Raw genomic sequence first — 18,683 nt, 5'->3', positions numbered from 1 at the left:
AAAATATATGAAACAATGGTTTTCAGACACAGTGAACAGGCAGTGCAAGAGAATAATATTCCCTGAGAAGAGTGAAAAAATGAAGGAATTTTTATGATTGTCTAGCTTATTTTTTAAAAGGACAAAATTTCCAGGCTGCAGCACAGTAAGAGGGAACTCAAACAGAGCCTGGCAGGTCCCCTGGAGCTGAGAGTTTGAGGAGGCCAAGTTGGCTAGAATCCAGAGAGCTGAGCACCAGAAAGGAGACTGTAGAAGGTGCCCCTTGACTCTTCAGCTGAGTACTGATCAGTATCTGTGTGTGGAGCAATTACCCAAAGTTGGAGGGAAAACCACTAGAAAGGAGAGGGTGGAACAATTTCTGGAGTTCACAGAGGACTAGGCATAGTCCCAACATACTCCCAACAGCCAGAGTGGAGGAAGTCCATAATACATGATAATAGCAGAAATTGGCCAACTGGTTAAAAAAAAGCAAGACCCAGTTATAGGGTACCTGCAAGAAACCAGCTTCTAATATTAATAAGTAGTTAAAAGTAAAATATCAGGAAAATTGTATACCACATTAATGTGAATCAAGGAAAAGTGAAGTGGCTATATAAACATAAGACAAAGCAGCCTTCAGAGCAATATGCATTATCAGAGCAAAACACGGATAAAGAGGGATTTCATAATGATAAAAGGGGAAATCACCAAAAGGACAAAATAATCTTAAATGTTTATGCACTTAGTGTTCCTAAAAAAAAGAGAACAGAACTAAGAGGAGAATAGACAAATCCAGAATTATAACTCAAGATTTCAATACTCCTCTGATAATAATAAGATTAAGTCGGTTCAGTCATGTCCGACTATGTGACCCTGTGGCCCGCCAAGCTCCTCTGTCCATGGGATTTTCCAGGCAAGAATAGTGGAGTAGGTTGCCATTTCCTTCTCCAGGGGATCTTTTTGACCTCAGGATCAAACCCACATCTCTTATGTCTCCTGAACCAGCCACTAGTGCCACCTGGGAAGCCAAAACATATATTTTATTTATTTATTTAGGCTATTTTATTTCTTTATATAGGCTGAACTGCTCTCAGTTGTGGCATGTGGGATCTAGTTCCCTAATCAGGGATTGAACCTGTGCCCCCTGCATTATGAGCACAGAGTCTTGTCCACTGGGCCACCAGGGAAGTCCCAAAATGAAGGTCACTCAGTAGTGTCCAACCCTTTGCAACCCCATGGACTATACAGTTCATGGAATTCTCCAGGCCAGAATACTGAAGTGGGTAGCCTTTCCCTTCTCCAGGGGATCTTCCCAACCCAGGGATCGAACCCAGGTCTCTCACATTGCAGATAGGTTCTTTACCAGCTGAGCCACAAGGGATTGAATAAACAGGCAAAAAAAAAAAAAAAAAAATCAGAAATTATATAGAAAACTATCAGACCTAATTGATGTTCATAGGACACTCTACTCAATGGCAAAAGAGACTAGATTTTTAAAAATACATCCTAAATATTGAACAAGATAAATCATAATTTATGCTGTAAAATAAAGTGCAATAAATTTAAAATAATTCAAATAACACAAAGTACAACAACCACAATTGAATTAAAAAGATAATACCAGATATTATCTTTTATTAAAAAGATAATAAACAAAGAGATACCTGGAAAATCTCCACATATCAGAATATTAGATGACACACTGGTTTAAAAACATCCATATGTCAAAGAAAGAATCATAAGGAAAATTAGAAAGCATTTTAAACAGAATGAATGAAAATTAAAAACAATACATAAAAATTTGTGGGATGCAGCTAAGCAGTGGTAAAGGGGAAATATATACAGCACCCCATTCCAGTACTCTTGCCTGGAAAATCCCATGGACGGAGGAACCTGGTGGGGTACAGTCCATGGGATCGAGAAGAGTCAGGCACGACTGAGCGACTTCACTTTCATTTTTCACTTTCATGCATTGGAGAAGGAAATGGCAACCCACTCCACTGTTCTTGCCTGGAGAATCCCAGGGATGGGGAATCCTGGTGGGCTGCCGTCCATAGAGTCACACAAAGTCGGACACGACTGAAGCAACTTAGCATACTGGGGCTTCCCTGGTAAGCTCAGCTGGTAAAGAATCCGCCTTCAATGCAGGAAACCCTGATTCGATCCCTAAGTTGGGAAGATCCACTGGAGAAGGGTTAGGCTACCCACTCTAGTATTCTTGGTCTTCCCTGTGGCTCAGCTGGTAAAGAATCCACCTGCAATGCAGGAGACCTGGGTGCGATCCCTGGGTTGGGAGGATCCCCTGGGGAAGGGAAAGACTACCCACTTCAGTATTCTGGCCTGGAGAATTCCATGAACTGTATAGTCCATGGGTCCCAAAGAGTTGGACACTGAGCAACTTGTATTGTACTAGGAAAGAAGAAAGATCCAATCAATGATCTAAGCATCCACCTTGCTGCTGCTGCTGCTGCTGCTAAGTCGCTTCAGTCATGTCTGACTCTATGTGACCCCATGGACTGCAGCCCACCAGGCTCCTCCTTCCATGGGATTTTCCAGGCAAGAGTACTGGAGTGGGTGCCATTGCCTTCTCTGAAGCATTCATCTTAAGACACATAAAAAATGTGAATTGAAATCAAAGTAAAAAGAAGAAAGGAAATTTAAAAAACCAGAGCAGAGGTCAATAAAATAACAGAAAAACAGCGAAAATCAATGAAATCAAAAGCTTGTCTTTGATATAATCAATAAAATTGATAATCTAGTTAGATTGTTATGGAAAAAAGAAGACATAAACTATCAGTATCAGAACTGACAGAGGTGACATTATATATATACTACAGATATTAAAAAGAACAAGAAGAGACCATGAACAACTTTCTGTCTATAATTTAACTATTTATATAAAAAGATAAATTTTCAAATTGAAGTATAGCTGTTTTATAATATTGTGTAAGTTTCAGGCATATATAACAAAGTGATTTGTTTATACATATACATGTTTACGGGCTTCCCAGGTGGTGCTAGTGGTAAAGAACCCAACTACCAATGCAGGAGACATGAGACACAGGTTTGATCCCTGAGTTGGGAAAATCCCCTCTGGAAGTAGGTATGGCAACTCACTCCAGTATTCTTGCCTGGAGAATCCCCATGACCAGAGGAGCCTGGTAGGCTACAATTCATAGCGTTTCAAAGAGTCAAACACAATTGAAGCGACAAATCCTGCACTCATGCATATATGTATTTATCTGTATTCTTTCCCATTATAATTTAGTACACAATACTGAATATAGTTCCCTATGCTATACAGTAAATCTTTGTTGTTTATCTATTTGGATATATGGTACTGTGCATCTGTTAATCCCATACTCCCAATTAATCCCTCCTCCCCTTTCCCTTTAAAGAATTTGCCTGCAATGCAGGAGACACTGGTTTTATCCCTGGGTGGGGAAGATCCCCTGGAGAAGGGAATGGCTACTCACTCCAGTATTCTTGCCTGAAGAATTCCATGGACAGAGGAGCTGGTAGGCTACAGTCTGTGGGGTCACAAAGAGCTAGACGTAACTGAGCAACTATTACTTTCACTTTCCTCTGCCTTTGGTTACCATAAGTTTGTTTTCTATATCTGAGTCTGTTTTGTAAGTAAGTTCATTTTTATTATTTTTTTAGATTCCACATGTAAGTGATATAATATACGTCTTTGACATACTTCACTTAGTATGATAATCTCTAGGTGCATTTATATTTCTCCAAATAGCATTATTTCATTCATTTTTATGACTGAGTAGTATTCCATTGTGTGTATGTACCACATCTTCTTTATCCATTCATCTGTTGATGAACAATTAGTTTGTTTCCGGGTCTGGGCTATTGTGAACAGTGTCGCAGTGAACACTGGAGTGCACATATCGTTCTAATTCAGTTTTCTCTAGATATGTACCTTAGAGTGGGATTGCTGGATTATATGGTCATGCTACTTTTAGTTTTTTTAAGGAACCTCCATACAGTTTTCCATAGTGACTGTACTAATTTATATTCCTATCAACAATGTAGGAGGGTTCCCTTTTCTCCATATCTCCAGCATTTATTATTTGTAGACTTTTTAATGATGGCCATTCTGACTAGTGTGAGAATGTTGCAGGTACTTCGTTGCAGTTTTGTTTGGCATTTCTCTAATAATTAGTGATATTGAGCATCTTTCATGTGCCCATTGGCCATCTGTATGTCTTCTTGAAGAAATGTCTATTTAGATCTTCTGTCTCTTTTTTGATTGGGTTGTTTCTTTTTGTTATTGAGTTGTATGAGATGTTTGCATATTTTGGAAATCAAACTCTTCTTGGTTGCATCATTTGCAAATATTTTCTCCCAGTCTGTAGATTGCTCTTTGTTTATGGTTTCCTTTGCTGTAAAAAAGCTTACAAGTTTGATTAGGTTCCATTTGTTCATTTTTGCTTTTATTTCTATTGCCTTGTGAGATGAACCTAAGAAAACATTGGTATAATTTATGTCAGAGAATGTTTTGCCTGTGTTCTCTTCTAGTAGTTTTACGGTGTCAGGTCTTATATTTAAGTCTTTAATCCATCTCAAGTACCTTTGTTCAGGGTATGAGGGCGTGTTCTAGCTTCATTGATTTACATGTGGCTGTCACACTTGCCCAACACCACTTGCTGAACAAACTTTTCTTCTCCATTGTATTTTCATGCTTTCTTTCTCAAAGATTAATTGACCATAGGTGTGTGGGTTTATTTCTGAACTGATTTATTGAAGCAAATCAATTAGACCAACTGAAGGCAGCACTCAATGAAAAGCATCCAAAATGAGTCAAAAGAAAGGGCATTGTCTTCCATAAGTGGAGCACAAGATCATGTGTTCCTTGATGACCAGGCAAAAACTGTTGTAGCTTGACTCGGAAGTTCTGATTCACTGTTTTGATTACTGTAGCTTTGTCATATCATCTGAAGTCTAGAAGGTTTATGCCTCCAGCTTTGTTCTTTTTCCTCAGGCTTTAGCAGAAATTCTTTTTTTTTTTTTTTTTTTTTGGTTCCATATTTTAGGGTTATTTTTTCTAGTTTGGTGAAAACGTCATGCATAATTTGGTAGGGATCACATTAATGGATAAATTTTTTGAATTATACAAACTATCAAAGTTCACACAAAAGAAAATATTGGGTTGGCCAAAACTCTCCTTCAGTTTTTTAAGTAAGAATAAAAGACAGTTTTCATTTTCACCAGTAACTTTGCTGAATGAGGTATTAACCATGTTGTTCCATGACCTTCTGCCATTTTTCAGGCAACTTCATAATTCCATCTTCCCAAGCTTTTTATCTTTTTGATCAAAGAACTCTTTCAGGTACCTTTTACAGTTTTTCAGGGAATTGAAAATTTTTTACCATTAAGGGAATTTTGTAAAGACTGAAATAAATGGATGTCCAAAGGTGAAATGTATGATAAGTATGGCAGATGAATTAGAACTTCCCAGACAAACTGCAACAATTTTCCCCTGGTCATCAAAGAAACATGTAGTCTTCCACTATCCTGATGGAAGATGATACATTTTCTGTTGACTAATTTTGGATGCTTTTCATTGAGTGCTGCCTTTAGTTGGTCTAATTGATTTGCTTCAAAATGGGGGTCAATGGAAAGTTTTGAACAGTAGAGTCAAATGACCCATGTCTAATGATCTATATCAAGTTTTTTGTCTCTGTTGCACACCTTCTCCATCCCCCCAGACTTCATGAATGATCAGTATGGTTTTTGTTGCAATGGTATGAAAGAAATGAAAAGAGTATTTGAGGCAAGTTTTGTGCCATGTTTTGTTCTCTCTCTCATTCTTTCCCCATTTTCAGCTTCCTTTACCTTCCTGTATCTTCCTCTTTCCTTTCCTCTCTTATTTTTCTCTCCTATCTATTCCATTGTCCCAATTTCTATTTATGTCTTTAAGTGGAGTCCTTTAGCTGTTTTTTCACTTTTTCCTATCACCCTAAACAGCGTAACCAAACTCTTTTCCTAAGTAAAGATTATTCTCTCCCTAACATATTTGAGAAAATAAGAGAGAAATTGAAAGATGACTTCTTCTCTTCAACTTGTATTCAAATAGAATTAATGCACATCAAATTGCAGTCTTGAAATTGGAAGACACTTACTTCTTGAAAAGAAGGCTAAGACAAACCTGCTGCTGCTAAATCACTTCAGTCGTGTCCGACTCTGTGCGACCCAGTAGACGGCAGCCCACCAGGCTCCTCCATTCCTGGGATTCTCCAGGCAAGAACACTGGAGTGGGTTGCCATTTCCTTCTCCAATGCATGAAAGTGAAAAGTGAAAGTGAAGTCACTTGGTCGTGTCCGACCCTCAGCGACCCCATGGACTACAGCCTTCCAGGCTCCTCCATCCATGAGATTTTCCAGGCAAGAGTACTGGAGTGGGGTGCCATTGCCTTCTCCTAGATAGCATATTAAAAAGGAAAGACTTCACTTTGCCAACAAAGGTCCATATAGTCAAAGCTATGGTCTTTCTTTTGTACAGATGTTAGAGTTAGACCATAAAGAAGGCTGAGCACTGAAAAACTGATGCTTTCAAGCTGCAGTACTGGATAAGATTCTTGAGAGTCCCTAGGACAGCAAGGGGATCAAGCCTGTCAATCCTAAGGAAAATCAACCCTGAATACTCACTGGAAGGATTGATGCTGAAGCTCCAATACTTTGGCCACCTGATGTGAAGAGATGAGTCACTGGAAAAGATCCTGATGCTGGGAAAGATTGAAGGCAAAAGGAGAAGAGAGTGGCAGAGGATGAGATGGTTGGATGGGATCACTGACTCAAGGAACATGAACTTGGACAAACTCTGGGAGATGGTGAGGGACAGCAAAGCCTGGTCTGCTGTAGTCCATGGGGTCACAAAGAGTCAGACATGAACTAGTGACTGAACAACAACAACATAACTACTAATAAATGTATAAATGTGAGATGTCATAATAATCAAGTGTAGAGTCAAACTTGGCAGGGATGAAGGGACTTGACAAGGAAAGTCACTAGAGAGAGCCCTTCTCAGAACAGACTTTGATGATGGAGTCCTTCATCAACTCTTCTTCTGTTCAGTAAACATTTCTTGAAAACCTGCTCTGTTCCAGGCACTGAGCTGAACACTAAAATACAAAGAAAATGAGCATTTAGTCCTGACTCCCTAAATATTCAGTCCAGAGAGAGAATTGCATATGAAAAATACACCAAATAAAATGAGGTGGTTAAGGGCTATTTAACTGTCCACATAAGCAGAACTTTTTTGGAAAAGTCTACAACTCAAATATCCTAGCCTGCTATCAAACTTCATTGTCTCATTTGTGGCTCAATAGAAACACTCACCTCATGTACAGTATAAACAAGATGCTATAGAAGCATGTAATTTGCTAAATGTTTTGGAACACTGTTGGCAATGTGCCTATCGTCATGATACATCAAGGACTTTTAAATGCATGGCTAATTGTCCATATGCTCCATAGGAATGCTGGAGAATCAGAGGATACGAATCATCTCTAACCAATAGACTATGTAATGAGTGTATTTTGGAATTTGTGTTTAGATCCTTAAATTTACCTCTTCCTTAACTCTCTGAGCAATTTATTGCTTTTATTATCAGAGCAGGTAAGGTTTTTTTTTTAGTAAAGCTGAACGGTTACAAATGTTTCTGGAGTCAGACAGTCTGGCGTTTCAATCCTGAAACTGTCCCCTTATCTGTTTAAGATTTACCAGATCCTCCAGCCTCATTATCTCCTTATCTGTCACTTGATGATAAGAATAATACTTAATCCTGGGGTATGTTGTAAGGATTAGCATTGTTTTAACAATGCATGTGAAGTTCTCAGCCCTTGCCTGCCAAGGAGTTAGAGCTGAAAAAGTTGTTGTTATTCAGTGGCTCAGTCATGTCAGACTCTTTGGGACCCCATAGACTGCAGCATGCCAGGCTTCCCCGTCCTTCACTATCTCCACCAGCTTGTTCAAACTCAAGTTCATTGAGTTGGTGAGGCTATCCAATCATCTCATCCTCTGCTGTCCCCTTCTCTTTCTACCTTCTATATTTCCCTTTATCAGGGTCTATTTCAATGAGTCGGTTCCTCGCATCAGGTGGCCAAAAAAAAGTTCTATTGCAGGGTGGGGGGTGGTGGGGGGGTGGTAAGGAGGTGAGAGGTGGGGTGGAGTAGGGGGATGGAGCGGGTGGGGGAAGGCAGATTTATAATTTGCAATGTTTTAGAGGGGACAGTAGAGGGAGCACTGTCATTGGGAATTGGACTTAAGTAGGTAGCAAGGCCTTAGCTTACAAAGCCCTTAGGTTACAAAGCCCTTAGCTTACAAAGAATAGCAAGGAGAGATAAGAAAGCCTACCTCAGTGATCAGTGCAAAGAAATAGAGGAAAACAATAGAATGGGAAATACTAGAGATCTCTTCAAGAAAATTAGAGATACCCAGGGTTGGACACGACTGAGCAACTTCACTTTCACTTTTCACTTTCATGCATTGGAGAAGGAAATGGCAACCCACTCCAGTATTCTTGCTTGGAGAATCCCAGGGATGGGGGAGCCTGGTGGGCTGCCGTCTCTGGGGTCGCACAGAGTCGGACATGACTGAAGCGACTTAGCAGCAGCAGCAGGGAACATTTCATGCAATGAAACAGCTCAATAAAGGACAGAAATGGTATGGACCTAACAGAAGCAGAAGATATTAAAAGAGGTGGCAAGAATACACAGAAGAACTGTACAAAATGGATCTTCACGACCCAGATAATCAAAATGGTGTGATCACCCACCTAGAGCCAGACATCCTGGAGTGTGAAGTCAAGTGGGCCTTAGGAAGTATCACTACAAACAAAGCTAGTAGAGGTGATGGAATTCCAATTGAACTTTCAAATCCAAAAGATGATGCTGTGAAAGTGCTGCACTCAATATGCCAGCAAATTTGGAAAACTCAGCAGTGGCCACAGGACTGGAAAAGGTCAGTTTTCAGATTCAGATTCAGATTCCAATCCCAAAGAAAGGCAATGCCAAAGAATGCTCAAACTACCACACAGTTGCACTCATCTCACATGCTAGTCAAGTAATGCTCAAAATTCTCCTAGCCAGGCTTCAGCAATATGTGAACCATGAACTTCCAGATGTTTAAGCTGGTTTTAGAAAAGGCAGAGGAACCAGCGATCAAATTACCAACATCCATTGGATTATCAAAAAAGCAAGAGAGTTCCAGAAGAACATCTATTTCTTCTTTATTGACTATGCCAAAGCCTTTGACTGTGTGGATCACAATAAACTGTGGAAAATTATTAAAGAGATGGGAATACCAGGCCACCTGACTTGCCTCCTGAGAAATCTGTATGCAGGTCAGGAAGCAACAGTTAGAACTGGACATGGAACAACAGACTGGTTCCAAATAGGACAAGGAGTACGTCAAGGCTGTATATTGTCACTGTGCTTATTTAACTTATATGCAGAGTATACCTCATAAGAAACGTTGGGCTGGATGAAGCACAAGCTGGAATAAAGATTTCCAGAGAAATATCAATAACTTCAGATATGCAGGTGACACCACCCCTATGGCAGAAATGAAGAACTAAAGAGCCTCTTGATGAAAGTGAAAGAGGAGAGTGAAAAAGTTGGCTTAAAGCCCAACAATCAGAAAACAAAGATCATGGCAATCCAGGTCCATCACTTCATGGCAAATAGATGGAGAAACAGTTGAAACAGTGGCAGACTTTACTTTTTTGGGCTCCAAAATCACTATAGATGGTGACTGCAGCTATGAAATTAAAAGATGCTTACTCCTTGGGAGAAAAGTTATGATCAACCTAAACAGCATCTTAAAGAGCAGAGACATTACTTTGCCAACAAAGGTCCAACCAGTCAAGGCTATGATTTTTTCAGTAGTCTTGTATGGATGTGAGAATTGGACTATAAAGAAAGCTGAGTGCTGAAGAATTGATGCTTTTGAACTGTGGTGTTGGAGAAGACTCTTGAGAGTCCCTTGGACTGCAAGGAGATCCATCCTAAAGGAAATCAGTCCTGGATATTCATTGGAAAGACTGAAGCTGAAGCTGAAACGAAACTCCAATACCTGATGTGAAGAGCTGACTCGTTTGAAAAGACCCTGATGCTGGGAAAGACTGAAGGCAGGAGGAGAAGGGGATGACAGAGGATGAGATGGTTGGATGGCATCACCAATGCAATGGACATGAGTTTGAGTAAACTCCAGGAGTCGGTGATGGACAGGGAGGCCCAGCGTGCTGCAGTCCATGGGGTCGCAAAGAGTTGGACATGACTGAGCGACTGAACTGAACTAAAACCCTTAGCACAAGGCATTGTCTCTGTTTTTTGATTGAGCTTGAGTGACCTACACAGATGAGCTGGTAAGACCCACACCAGACTGCCTTGTTCCAATAATCCTGTGTACCGCTCATTTGATACTAGCTACCTTGGAATCCAGTGTATCTTTCTGTGTGTATGTATTCTGTTGGTCCAATCAGCTAACCTACCCCTATTCCCTTGGGACACACAAGAGAGGAAGCTTGGACAGAGAGGTAAGGTGCCACCACAAAAATCAAAACAAACAAATGTTTATGTTCTTTGTATAAGAATTGGGGAGAAGGTGGAGGTGGCTTGTATCCCGTGGAGGGAAAGTGACACCCCTTCTCTTCCTGTCTCACGGCCTCCAAAACAAACAGATCTCCTGAGCATAGCGGAAAAAGCAGTCAGAAGAACAGACTGAATCCTCTCTGCCACCGACTTACAGATGTGAACCTGTTTACCTCACCTTACCTGTCTTCATCCCATCTCCATTTGAAACCCTGTCTGTACAACCAGGGGGAAGGGAAAATGGAGTTTATTAACCTAGTGACCTCCAAAGTTTCTTACAATCTGGCTATGTTTATTATTCTATTCACAACAGCTACTGAGCATTTTTCCTTATCTCATTCCTGACATTAGACCTTTGAATCTTCTCAGCAATTTTGTATGGGCTATGGTATTGCCATTTTTATGGGTAGTTTGGAACTCAGAGGTTAGGTAGCTAATCCAACTTTGTACTGCTAGAAAGTGGCAAAATGAGTACTAGAATCTATATTTCAGGAAGTCTATAATCTGTTATTTCCGTCTTAAGATGAGACGAAAGACAACAAAACAAAACAGCAGTAGGGCTTATAAGAGGGCAGTTAGGGGACAATTTAAAGCGGAGAGAAATCTCTGAAGGTCTTTGGGTTTGGGAAACTTTATGGGGATTTCACATTAGAATGCTTTTGTTTGATTTGCTTTGAATTGTTTTGGGGAAGGTTGGTTTGAGGTTTTCTGTTTTTGTTTTGTTTGTTTCTGACGAGGCGCTGATGAGGCCAAGGCCAGTGTAGTGTCAAGAAATTGGGGACCTAGCTTTTTAGATTTAATTCAAAGAAAGAGAAGCAAGGGGGATATAGGGATACCCTTTCCTAGAAGCCTGGCTTAGTTCGTGAAATAGGAAAAGAACCAGAATTTAAGTGTATGTATGAAACCAAGAGACTGTTCATTTGAGTGGAGATTCCCTCATGATCTAGAACTCTGGGTAACTGACTACAGTAGACAGGAGATGGTGCATGGAGCAAGGATTCCGAAAGTGTTGTCTGAGGACCCCTGGGAGTAGTCCTCCAGGTCTTTTCAGGCTGTCCTCCAGGGTAGCACTATTTCATAATAATACTGGTTTGCCTTTTCACTTTGTTGACATCTACACTGATAGCACCAAAGCCATGATGGGTAATCTTGGTGCCTTAGAATGAACCAAGGTGTGGTGCCAAATTATCCTAGTATTCACTGCATCCTTCACCACCACGCACTTCAGTTTTTATTTACTTATATATTTATTGGCTGCGCTGGCTCTCTGTTGCTGTGCACAGGCTTTCTCTAGGTTTGGAGAGTGGGGGCTACTCTCCAGTTGTGCTGTGTAGGCTTCTCATAGTGGCGGCTTCTCTCGTGTGGAGCACAGGCTCTAGTTGGTTGCAGCCTGTGGGCTCAGTAATTGTGGTGCACGGGCTTAGTTGCTCCATGGCATGTGGGATCTTCTTGGACCAGGGATCAAATCAGTGTCCCTTGTGTTGCAAGGAATATTCTTAACGACTGGGCCACCGTGGAAACCCCTAAAATTTTTTAAATGCCAGTGTGAATTAAGAATTTACAAAAAAGTAGGAAAACATATTAATTGTATTAAATCTCAGATCTTGAATCCATGTGTCTTTAATATTCTGTGTGATGAAATGGGACATACACATACTAATATACAATGGTCACTTCAAAGAAAAGCAATTATGTGATTCTTTAAGTTGTCCACGCACTGTCCTGGCCATTTTTACTTGAAAAAAATGACTGACTATGGCTATGAAGACTTGGGTATTTGGAAGACATTTTCCTGAAAACAAAGTGAGTTATCACTTCAAGGAAAACAGTTGGCAATATTTGTTGCCATTAACAAAACCGGAGCTTTTAAGCAAGTTTGGAAAACTTGTATCTGTCATCACGAATTTAACAGCTTTCTAATACTTAAAATGGGGCTTCCCTGGTGGCTCAGCAGTGAAGAATCTGCCTGCCAATGCAGGAGACAGGGGCTTGATCCCTGGGTCAAGGAGATACCTTGGAGAAGAAAATGGCAACCTACCCCAGTATTCTTGCCTAAGAAATCCCATGGACAGAGCAGGCTGGTGGGCTACAGTCCTTGGTGTTGAAAAGAGTCAGACCCAACTTAGTGACTAAACAACAATACTTAAAACACTTTTCTAAAGAGATCAGTGGTGATGTTAACTACTGTGATTTTCTGTTATTGTATGTTGAAATGTGTCAGCATTTGGAAGAGTTGTGTAATTCAGTGAACCAATATTTTCCAAACTGAACAATGTGTGATATTACAAAATTCTGAGTGTGTTAAGAGTTCAATTCAAAAAACAAGGTATACCAATGGACTTTAATGTAACAGTGTATGTAAAGTTTGCTGATATGGCTTCACATTCCACAATACAACTAACTCCTAAGGAATTACCACTTGTTGAGTTTTGGTGTGGTACCAAAGAAGAATAACAACATTATCTGAAAAAGATTAAAATGTTCTTCCCTTCTCTAGTTACATATCTATGTAAGTCCAGATTTTCTCCAGATACTTTAAGCAAAACAATATTTTGCAATAAATTAAATGTAGAAGTGGCTGTCTTTTCTCAAATCAGACATTAAAGAGATTTCTAAAAATGTAAATCAACGCCAATCTTCTATTTTGCCTGTCTGTTGGAAAATATGCTTGTTTTCCATTTTAAAATGTTTAGCACATAGTGGGTTTATGACTATAATTTTAAGTGAATAGATGTTTTAACTTTCAGAGTTAATTTTGAGTACAATAATTAAAGATGAATACAGAATAGAAATACACAAAAGTTCTTTGGGGTTGTCAACAATTTTTTTAAGAGTATAAAGGTGTCTTGAGACCAAACAGTTGGAATACTGCTGGGAGTATCCCAAGGTGAGGTTTTTAAGAGAAGGGAACAAACTCTCAGCTTTCTATAGCAGTCACTCAATAGTTGACTATAATGATGATAAAGACCCACAAAACCAGTGTGACTAATGTTGTAAGGCAGGAAGTGAAAAGTGTTAAATGAGTGGGCTGGTTCTACACTGTCCAATATGGTAGCCACTAGCCACATGTGGCTATTAAGCACTTGAAATGTGGAGACTCCTAACTAAAATGGCAAGTACACACCAGACTTCAAAGATTTCGTATGAAGTAAGGAGTATTTTCTCTCAGTCTTCTTTTTTCTTTAAGTTTAAAAAATTGAAGTACAGTTGATTTACAATGTTGTGTTAGTTCCTGGTACCCAGCAAAGTGAATCAGTTTTGTATATAATATACATATATATGATACTAAATATAGTTCCCTGTGCTATATAGTGGGATCTTTTGTATATGGAATGCTGTATCTCATTAATAACTTTTTATACTGATTATACGCTGAAATGTTAATATTCTGTATGTATTGGGTTATTTACAGTATTAAAAGTAATTTAATTGTTGCTTTTTCCTTTTTTAACATGGCTACTAGAAAAGTGAACATACGTTGCTTGCATTTTATTTCTCTTGGACAGCATTAGCTTGGACATGATCAGAATTCAGAGCAGGGAAAAGTTGCTTACAGGGTTGGAGTCATTGGTGAAATCTTCACTGAGAAGGAGAGGATTTCAGTGAGTAGACAAGTTGGGGAAGAAACTGCAGCTGAAGGGAGCATCAGTACTAAAATATGAGAGGATAATCTAGAAAGCAGAGGAGACTGATACATCAGATTGTGGGCTCTCAGGGTGGGCCAGGAGGGTGGGGGAGAGAAGTTTCTGAAAGAGGTTAGGACCAAGTTGAACAGAACTTTGAGTGCCAAGAATTTGGACTTTTTCCTATAAGGCACTGTCCGTGTTCCCTGAAGAAAACCAGGCTTTGCCCCATGGCTGCTGGAGCAGCCCAGATGAGGCACTTCCTTCAGGTGGGGACAGAGCAGCATAAGTTCCTGGAAACTGCCCAGTGAGCAAGCAACCAGGACTAGCTCTACCTGACAAATGAATTTAGATGATGACTTTGAATTTAGATGTTTGACTTTGGGGTTGATTGACTTGTTCTTTGTAAGTGAGGGAGAGGGGTGGTAAATTTAATCACATGATGATATCTCCTGAAAGAGGAGGAGAATCCTCTGTGATGCTGGCTAGCACCATGCTGTGAAGCAAGGGCTTTGACCTTGGCAGATCTCTCCAGGCATGTGCATAAACAGATTGAGTCGTTCTTTCTACCTCTTTTAGTCTATCGTCCATTTTTGTTTTTGTGTCTTTATTTTCCTGAACGTTTGTAGAACTCTTACTGCATGTCAGGGGATGTTAACATCTGGCTCAGAGATGAAAAGAAAACAGCGCTTAGGAGGTAGTTGAACTCCCCAGGTTCTTATCCAGTCTTTGCAGGTAAATCATTGAGTAACTCGGGTCACCTCTTTGGGCCCCGTGTCTCTCCAGATAGGAAAGAGGAGTCAGAACCAGATGAGGCCAAGACTCCCTCCAGCTCTGGGGTTCTAGAACCAGTCCACCTCACAGAGGGAGAAACACATCCCCTTGCAACCAGACGTAGCTACTGGGTAGGGGCGGATGATTCTGGGCTGGTAAGGGCAGGTGTCCACCTGCGCAGGAGCTGGTTCCAGCCGCTGGGTGAGGTTCTTCTGCTGGTGAGCAGACCCTGTTAGAATCCGCGCACAGTGAAGTCTTCCATTGGCTGTTTTCATCCTGGCGACCCACTCCTTTCATCCCTGGGGCTGGCTCCCACCGTGGTGAGTAGAGTCTGTAGGGAGGAAGCCGGGAAGCCAGGAATTTAGGTCGGGGCAAGTAAGTCTGCGCTTCCCTGATAGTTCAGTCGGTAAAGAATCTGCTGGCAATGAGGGAGACCTGGGTTCGATCCCTGGGTTGGGACGATCCCCTGGAAGAGGGCATGGCAATCCACTGCAGTATTCTTGCCTGGAGAATCCTCCTGGCCGGCTACAGTCCATGGATGGGGTCGCAAAGAGTCGGACAGGACTGAGCGACTAAGCGCGGCACAAGTTAAGTCTGCAGGGGCTCTCGGTCTGGGGAAACCGGAAGAAAAAGAGAGTGTGGCCCCCACCCACCCTCTTCTTCCTGACACCCTCGGGCCACAGGGAGTGGCTGGAGTGATTGATGGGGATGAGGAGAGGGCGCCCCGCGTGGTGGCTTCAACCTGTTTCTGCTCTTTAGCGTTTCTAGAATAGGCAGTGGGTGGGAACGACCCTAGTAAAGTACCGGAGGTTCTAACACTGACGCACAGGAAAGCCTCAAGTAGGAGGAGAAATGCAAATCCCCTCTGACGGAGGCGTCAGCGGCTAGGTCCTGGGGGACCGCGCTGGGCGATTCCCATCCCGGACTTGAGCACCGCCTGGGACGCGGGCAGAGGGAGCCAGGTAAGGAGGCAGACCGCACCTTGGCGTGGCTTCTCTGGAGGAGGGCGGGCCAGGACATGGTTCTGCAGGTTTTGCCGCGCCCGTGCTGTATTGACAGTTACTTCACGGTAATCTAGCTGAGGAAGAGGAGTTTTAGAAACAAGCGGTCGACTCCATGATTCAAAGGTTCGCTGTGGCGCGGGTCTCTCCGCGGCAAGACCCGGGCACTGTGCCCGGGAGACTGTGAACTTGGGTGGGTGCGACCCTGTGGCTGCAGCGGGGGTGTGTCCACGCCGAGTGTGGCCCCTCCGCTTCACTTTCTTAGCCAGCGGCTCTTAACTCTCATGCCTGGCATTAGATTGCTTGCCTGGGTTTCAGCCAGAAGCCCGCGACGGAGGTAGCCAGTGATTGAGGCTTTGATAAGAGCAGTGATGTTTTAGGGTAAGTCGCCCCCTTTTCACAGAACCCCAAAGCGGCAGCGTTAGCCCCCAGGCGGTGGGAGAAAACGCCCGTTTACCAGGCTTCTTCTAGGGCCAGGCATTCAAAGAGACTAGGCAGGCACTCAGTCTTCAAAAGAAATGCTCGGTAGTTTTCTTGGGATGGGAACAATTAGCCCTTAGAGAGTGAAGGTGTTTTTAGGTCCTTTAAAGGCATTACTAGAGGCTGCAACAGAAAAAAGTGTCCTGAGTCTATAAACCTGTCTTTCCCCCGTTCAGCCTTGTGTTCATCTCTCTGGAGGGTGGACTCAGATCCTAGGAGTGATCTAACTTTAGGATGGGTTCAGTCCAGTTAATTCTTAGTTAGAAAATAGATTTTCATCCAGATCATAGCAGAGATTGAACAATAGTAGCAGTTACAATTATAATGCTATTCTCAGCACCTGTTCTTTTATCATTCACTAGAATAAACTGATAGAGCAGAGCCATGGGGATAGTAGCATGTCAACACATGTTGCAATTTTGAGAGGAATATATATACACCCAACATCAGGAAAGACAACCATGTGTAGTGTCAGGAGACCTCAGGTTGTTCCTTAGGAGCTGTGTGTCTTGGGCAAGTCATTTTGCCTATGTGTCCCTCAGATTTTTTTTCTTTTCATTTTAAAGTCAGAATAATACTAGCCACCTGTGCTATTTACAGCATCCAGAGACCCACTCATTCTTCTCTTAATGAGTACTTACTGAGCACTTTTGCCTAGGATTATATGTATAAATATAGTGATAAGAAAGTGAAAAATTTTTTTCCAGTCACTTTCGTTTAGCAAAACATTGGCATTAATCTTTTTTAAATACAAAAGGTACTCCTGAAATGGTTCCCTTTGAAACCTGAGAAATTTATCATCATAATGTTCTGTAAGCAAAAGGAAATCTTAATATACCTACAGGGTAAGTTGAAACACCATTGTGATTGATCACATAAAAGGTTTCTTTGTTTGATCTAGAATTAGTGACAAAACAATAAAAATTTTGACTTTGGGAAAAATAAAATACTGTAATTTCAAGGAGAGATGTCATATTCATTTCCTTGAGTTAAGAAATACGTCTAAAGCTTCTAAATTGGACAGAATGGGGTTATGTTGGGGAAACACATACTTTTGTTTTATGACACACCGCCAACTGCATCAAGTGGTTTCTTCTTCAGTATGTTGAGGGTTTAACCACTGTCAGATACACATCAGAGACTGATTACAAGTAGACTTTAAAAGCTTTGCCCAGCAATAGTTGATCATTCCAGAGAGAAGTGAAAATATTTCTTTGTTCAGAGGTATTTTGAACTGAAAGAAAAGCCCACATGAAACTCTTCATATAGGTAAGACTGAGACTAGAAGTCTAGGAATATGACTGATTCTAGAAGCCAGACAAATCTGGAATAAAAAGGGATTGGACAGTTTTATATAAAAGAAGTTTTTATTGGGTAGTCCTCACATGAGGTGTCCCTGGTGGCTCAGATCGTGAAGAATCCACCTGAAATGCGGGAGACCTGGGTTCGGTTCCTGGTTTGGGAAGATCCCCTGGAGAAGAGAATGGCAACATACTCCAGTATTCCTGCCTGGAGAATTCCATGAACAGAAGAGACTGGTGGTCTACAGTGTATGGAGTCACAAAGAGTCGGAAAGACTGAGCGACTGATGCTGCAGCATATATAAAGCCTTAAGAGAATCTTAAGAGATATAGTTTAGTTTGTTGTTTGCCTTCAAGTTGCTCAAAGTCTAATTAATAGTGAGGGGGAGCACAGACTAGGGAAGGAGATTGTTGAGAATACACATATCTGTGTAGACAGATGTGAGGGGTTTTGAGGGGGAATGAAAGCTTTCTAGAGAAGGTGGATCTGGCGTTTCTTTTAGAACAAAGAAAAATATGGCTCAGGGTAGAAAAAGAATCCTTTTTCCTTCCTTAGGAATGCCTTAGGAAAAAGCTCAGAACTGCATTATCTTTGGATTGAAAACATTTTCTTGTTTCTGTTTTCTTTAATTGAATGACTATAAAATAAATTTTTTTTCTCCAGTTACTTAATGGATAACATTGTCTTTGTCCGAAATCCAAAAAAAAAAAAAAAAGGAAAAGAAAACATGTACCATAGTTGTTAATTAACATTATTTTTAAGTTCTATTTTTTCCTCTTCTTTATAGCATGTCTCAGTGGAATCAAGTCCAACAGTTAGAAATAAAATTTTTGGAGCAAGTCGATCAATTCTATGATGACAACTTTCCTATGGAAATTCGGCATCTGCTGGCCCAGTGGATTGAAAATCAGGACTGGT

General features: G+C 41.1%; 1 protein-coding gene across 4 annotated transcripts in view; it reads left to right on the top strand.

Moving 5' to 3' along the window:
- STAT4 (signal transducer and activator of transcription 4) overlaps positions 1-18,683 on the top strand; it is a 136,525-nt gene that overhangs the window by 16,144 nt on the left and 101,698 nt on the right. For 2 of the 4 annotated variants that reach the window (XM_025001441.2, XM_059874387.1), the window contains exon 3: positions 18,553-18,681. In XM_025001441.2, the coding sequence (XP_024857209.1) occupies positions 18,554-18,681 (128 nt within the window). In that variant the 5' untranslated portion in view covers position 18,553. Of the gene's footprint in view, positions 1-15,105; positions 15,303-15,878; positions 15,945-18,552; positions 18,682-18,683 lie in introns of those variants that run through there. The other 2 variants (XM_025001444.2, NM_001083692.2) reach the window with 2 other exon arrangements.

The sequence above is a fragment of the Bos taurus genome, chromosome 2 (assembly GCF_002263795.3).
Source record: "Bos taurus isolate L1 Dominette 01449 registration number 42190680 breed Hereford chromosome 2, ARS-UCD2.0, whole genome shotgun sequence".
Lineage (NCBI taxonomy): Eukaryota > Metazoa > Chordata > Mammalia > Artiodactyla > Bovidae > Bos > Bos taurus.
The sequence above is the reverse complement of the archived record's forward strand: the minus strand, read 5'-3'. Positions and strand labels throughout refer to the sequence as shown.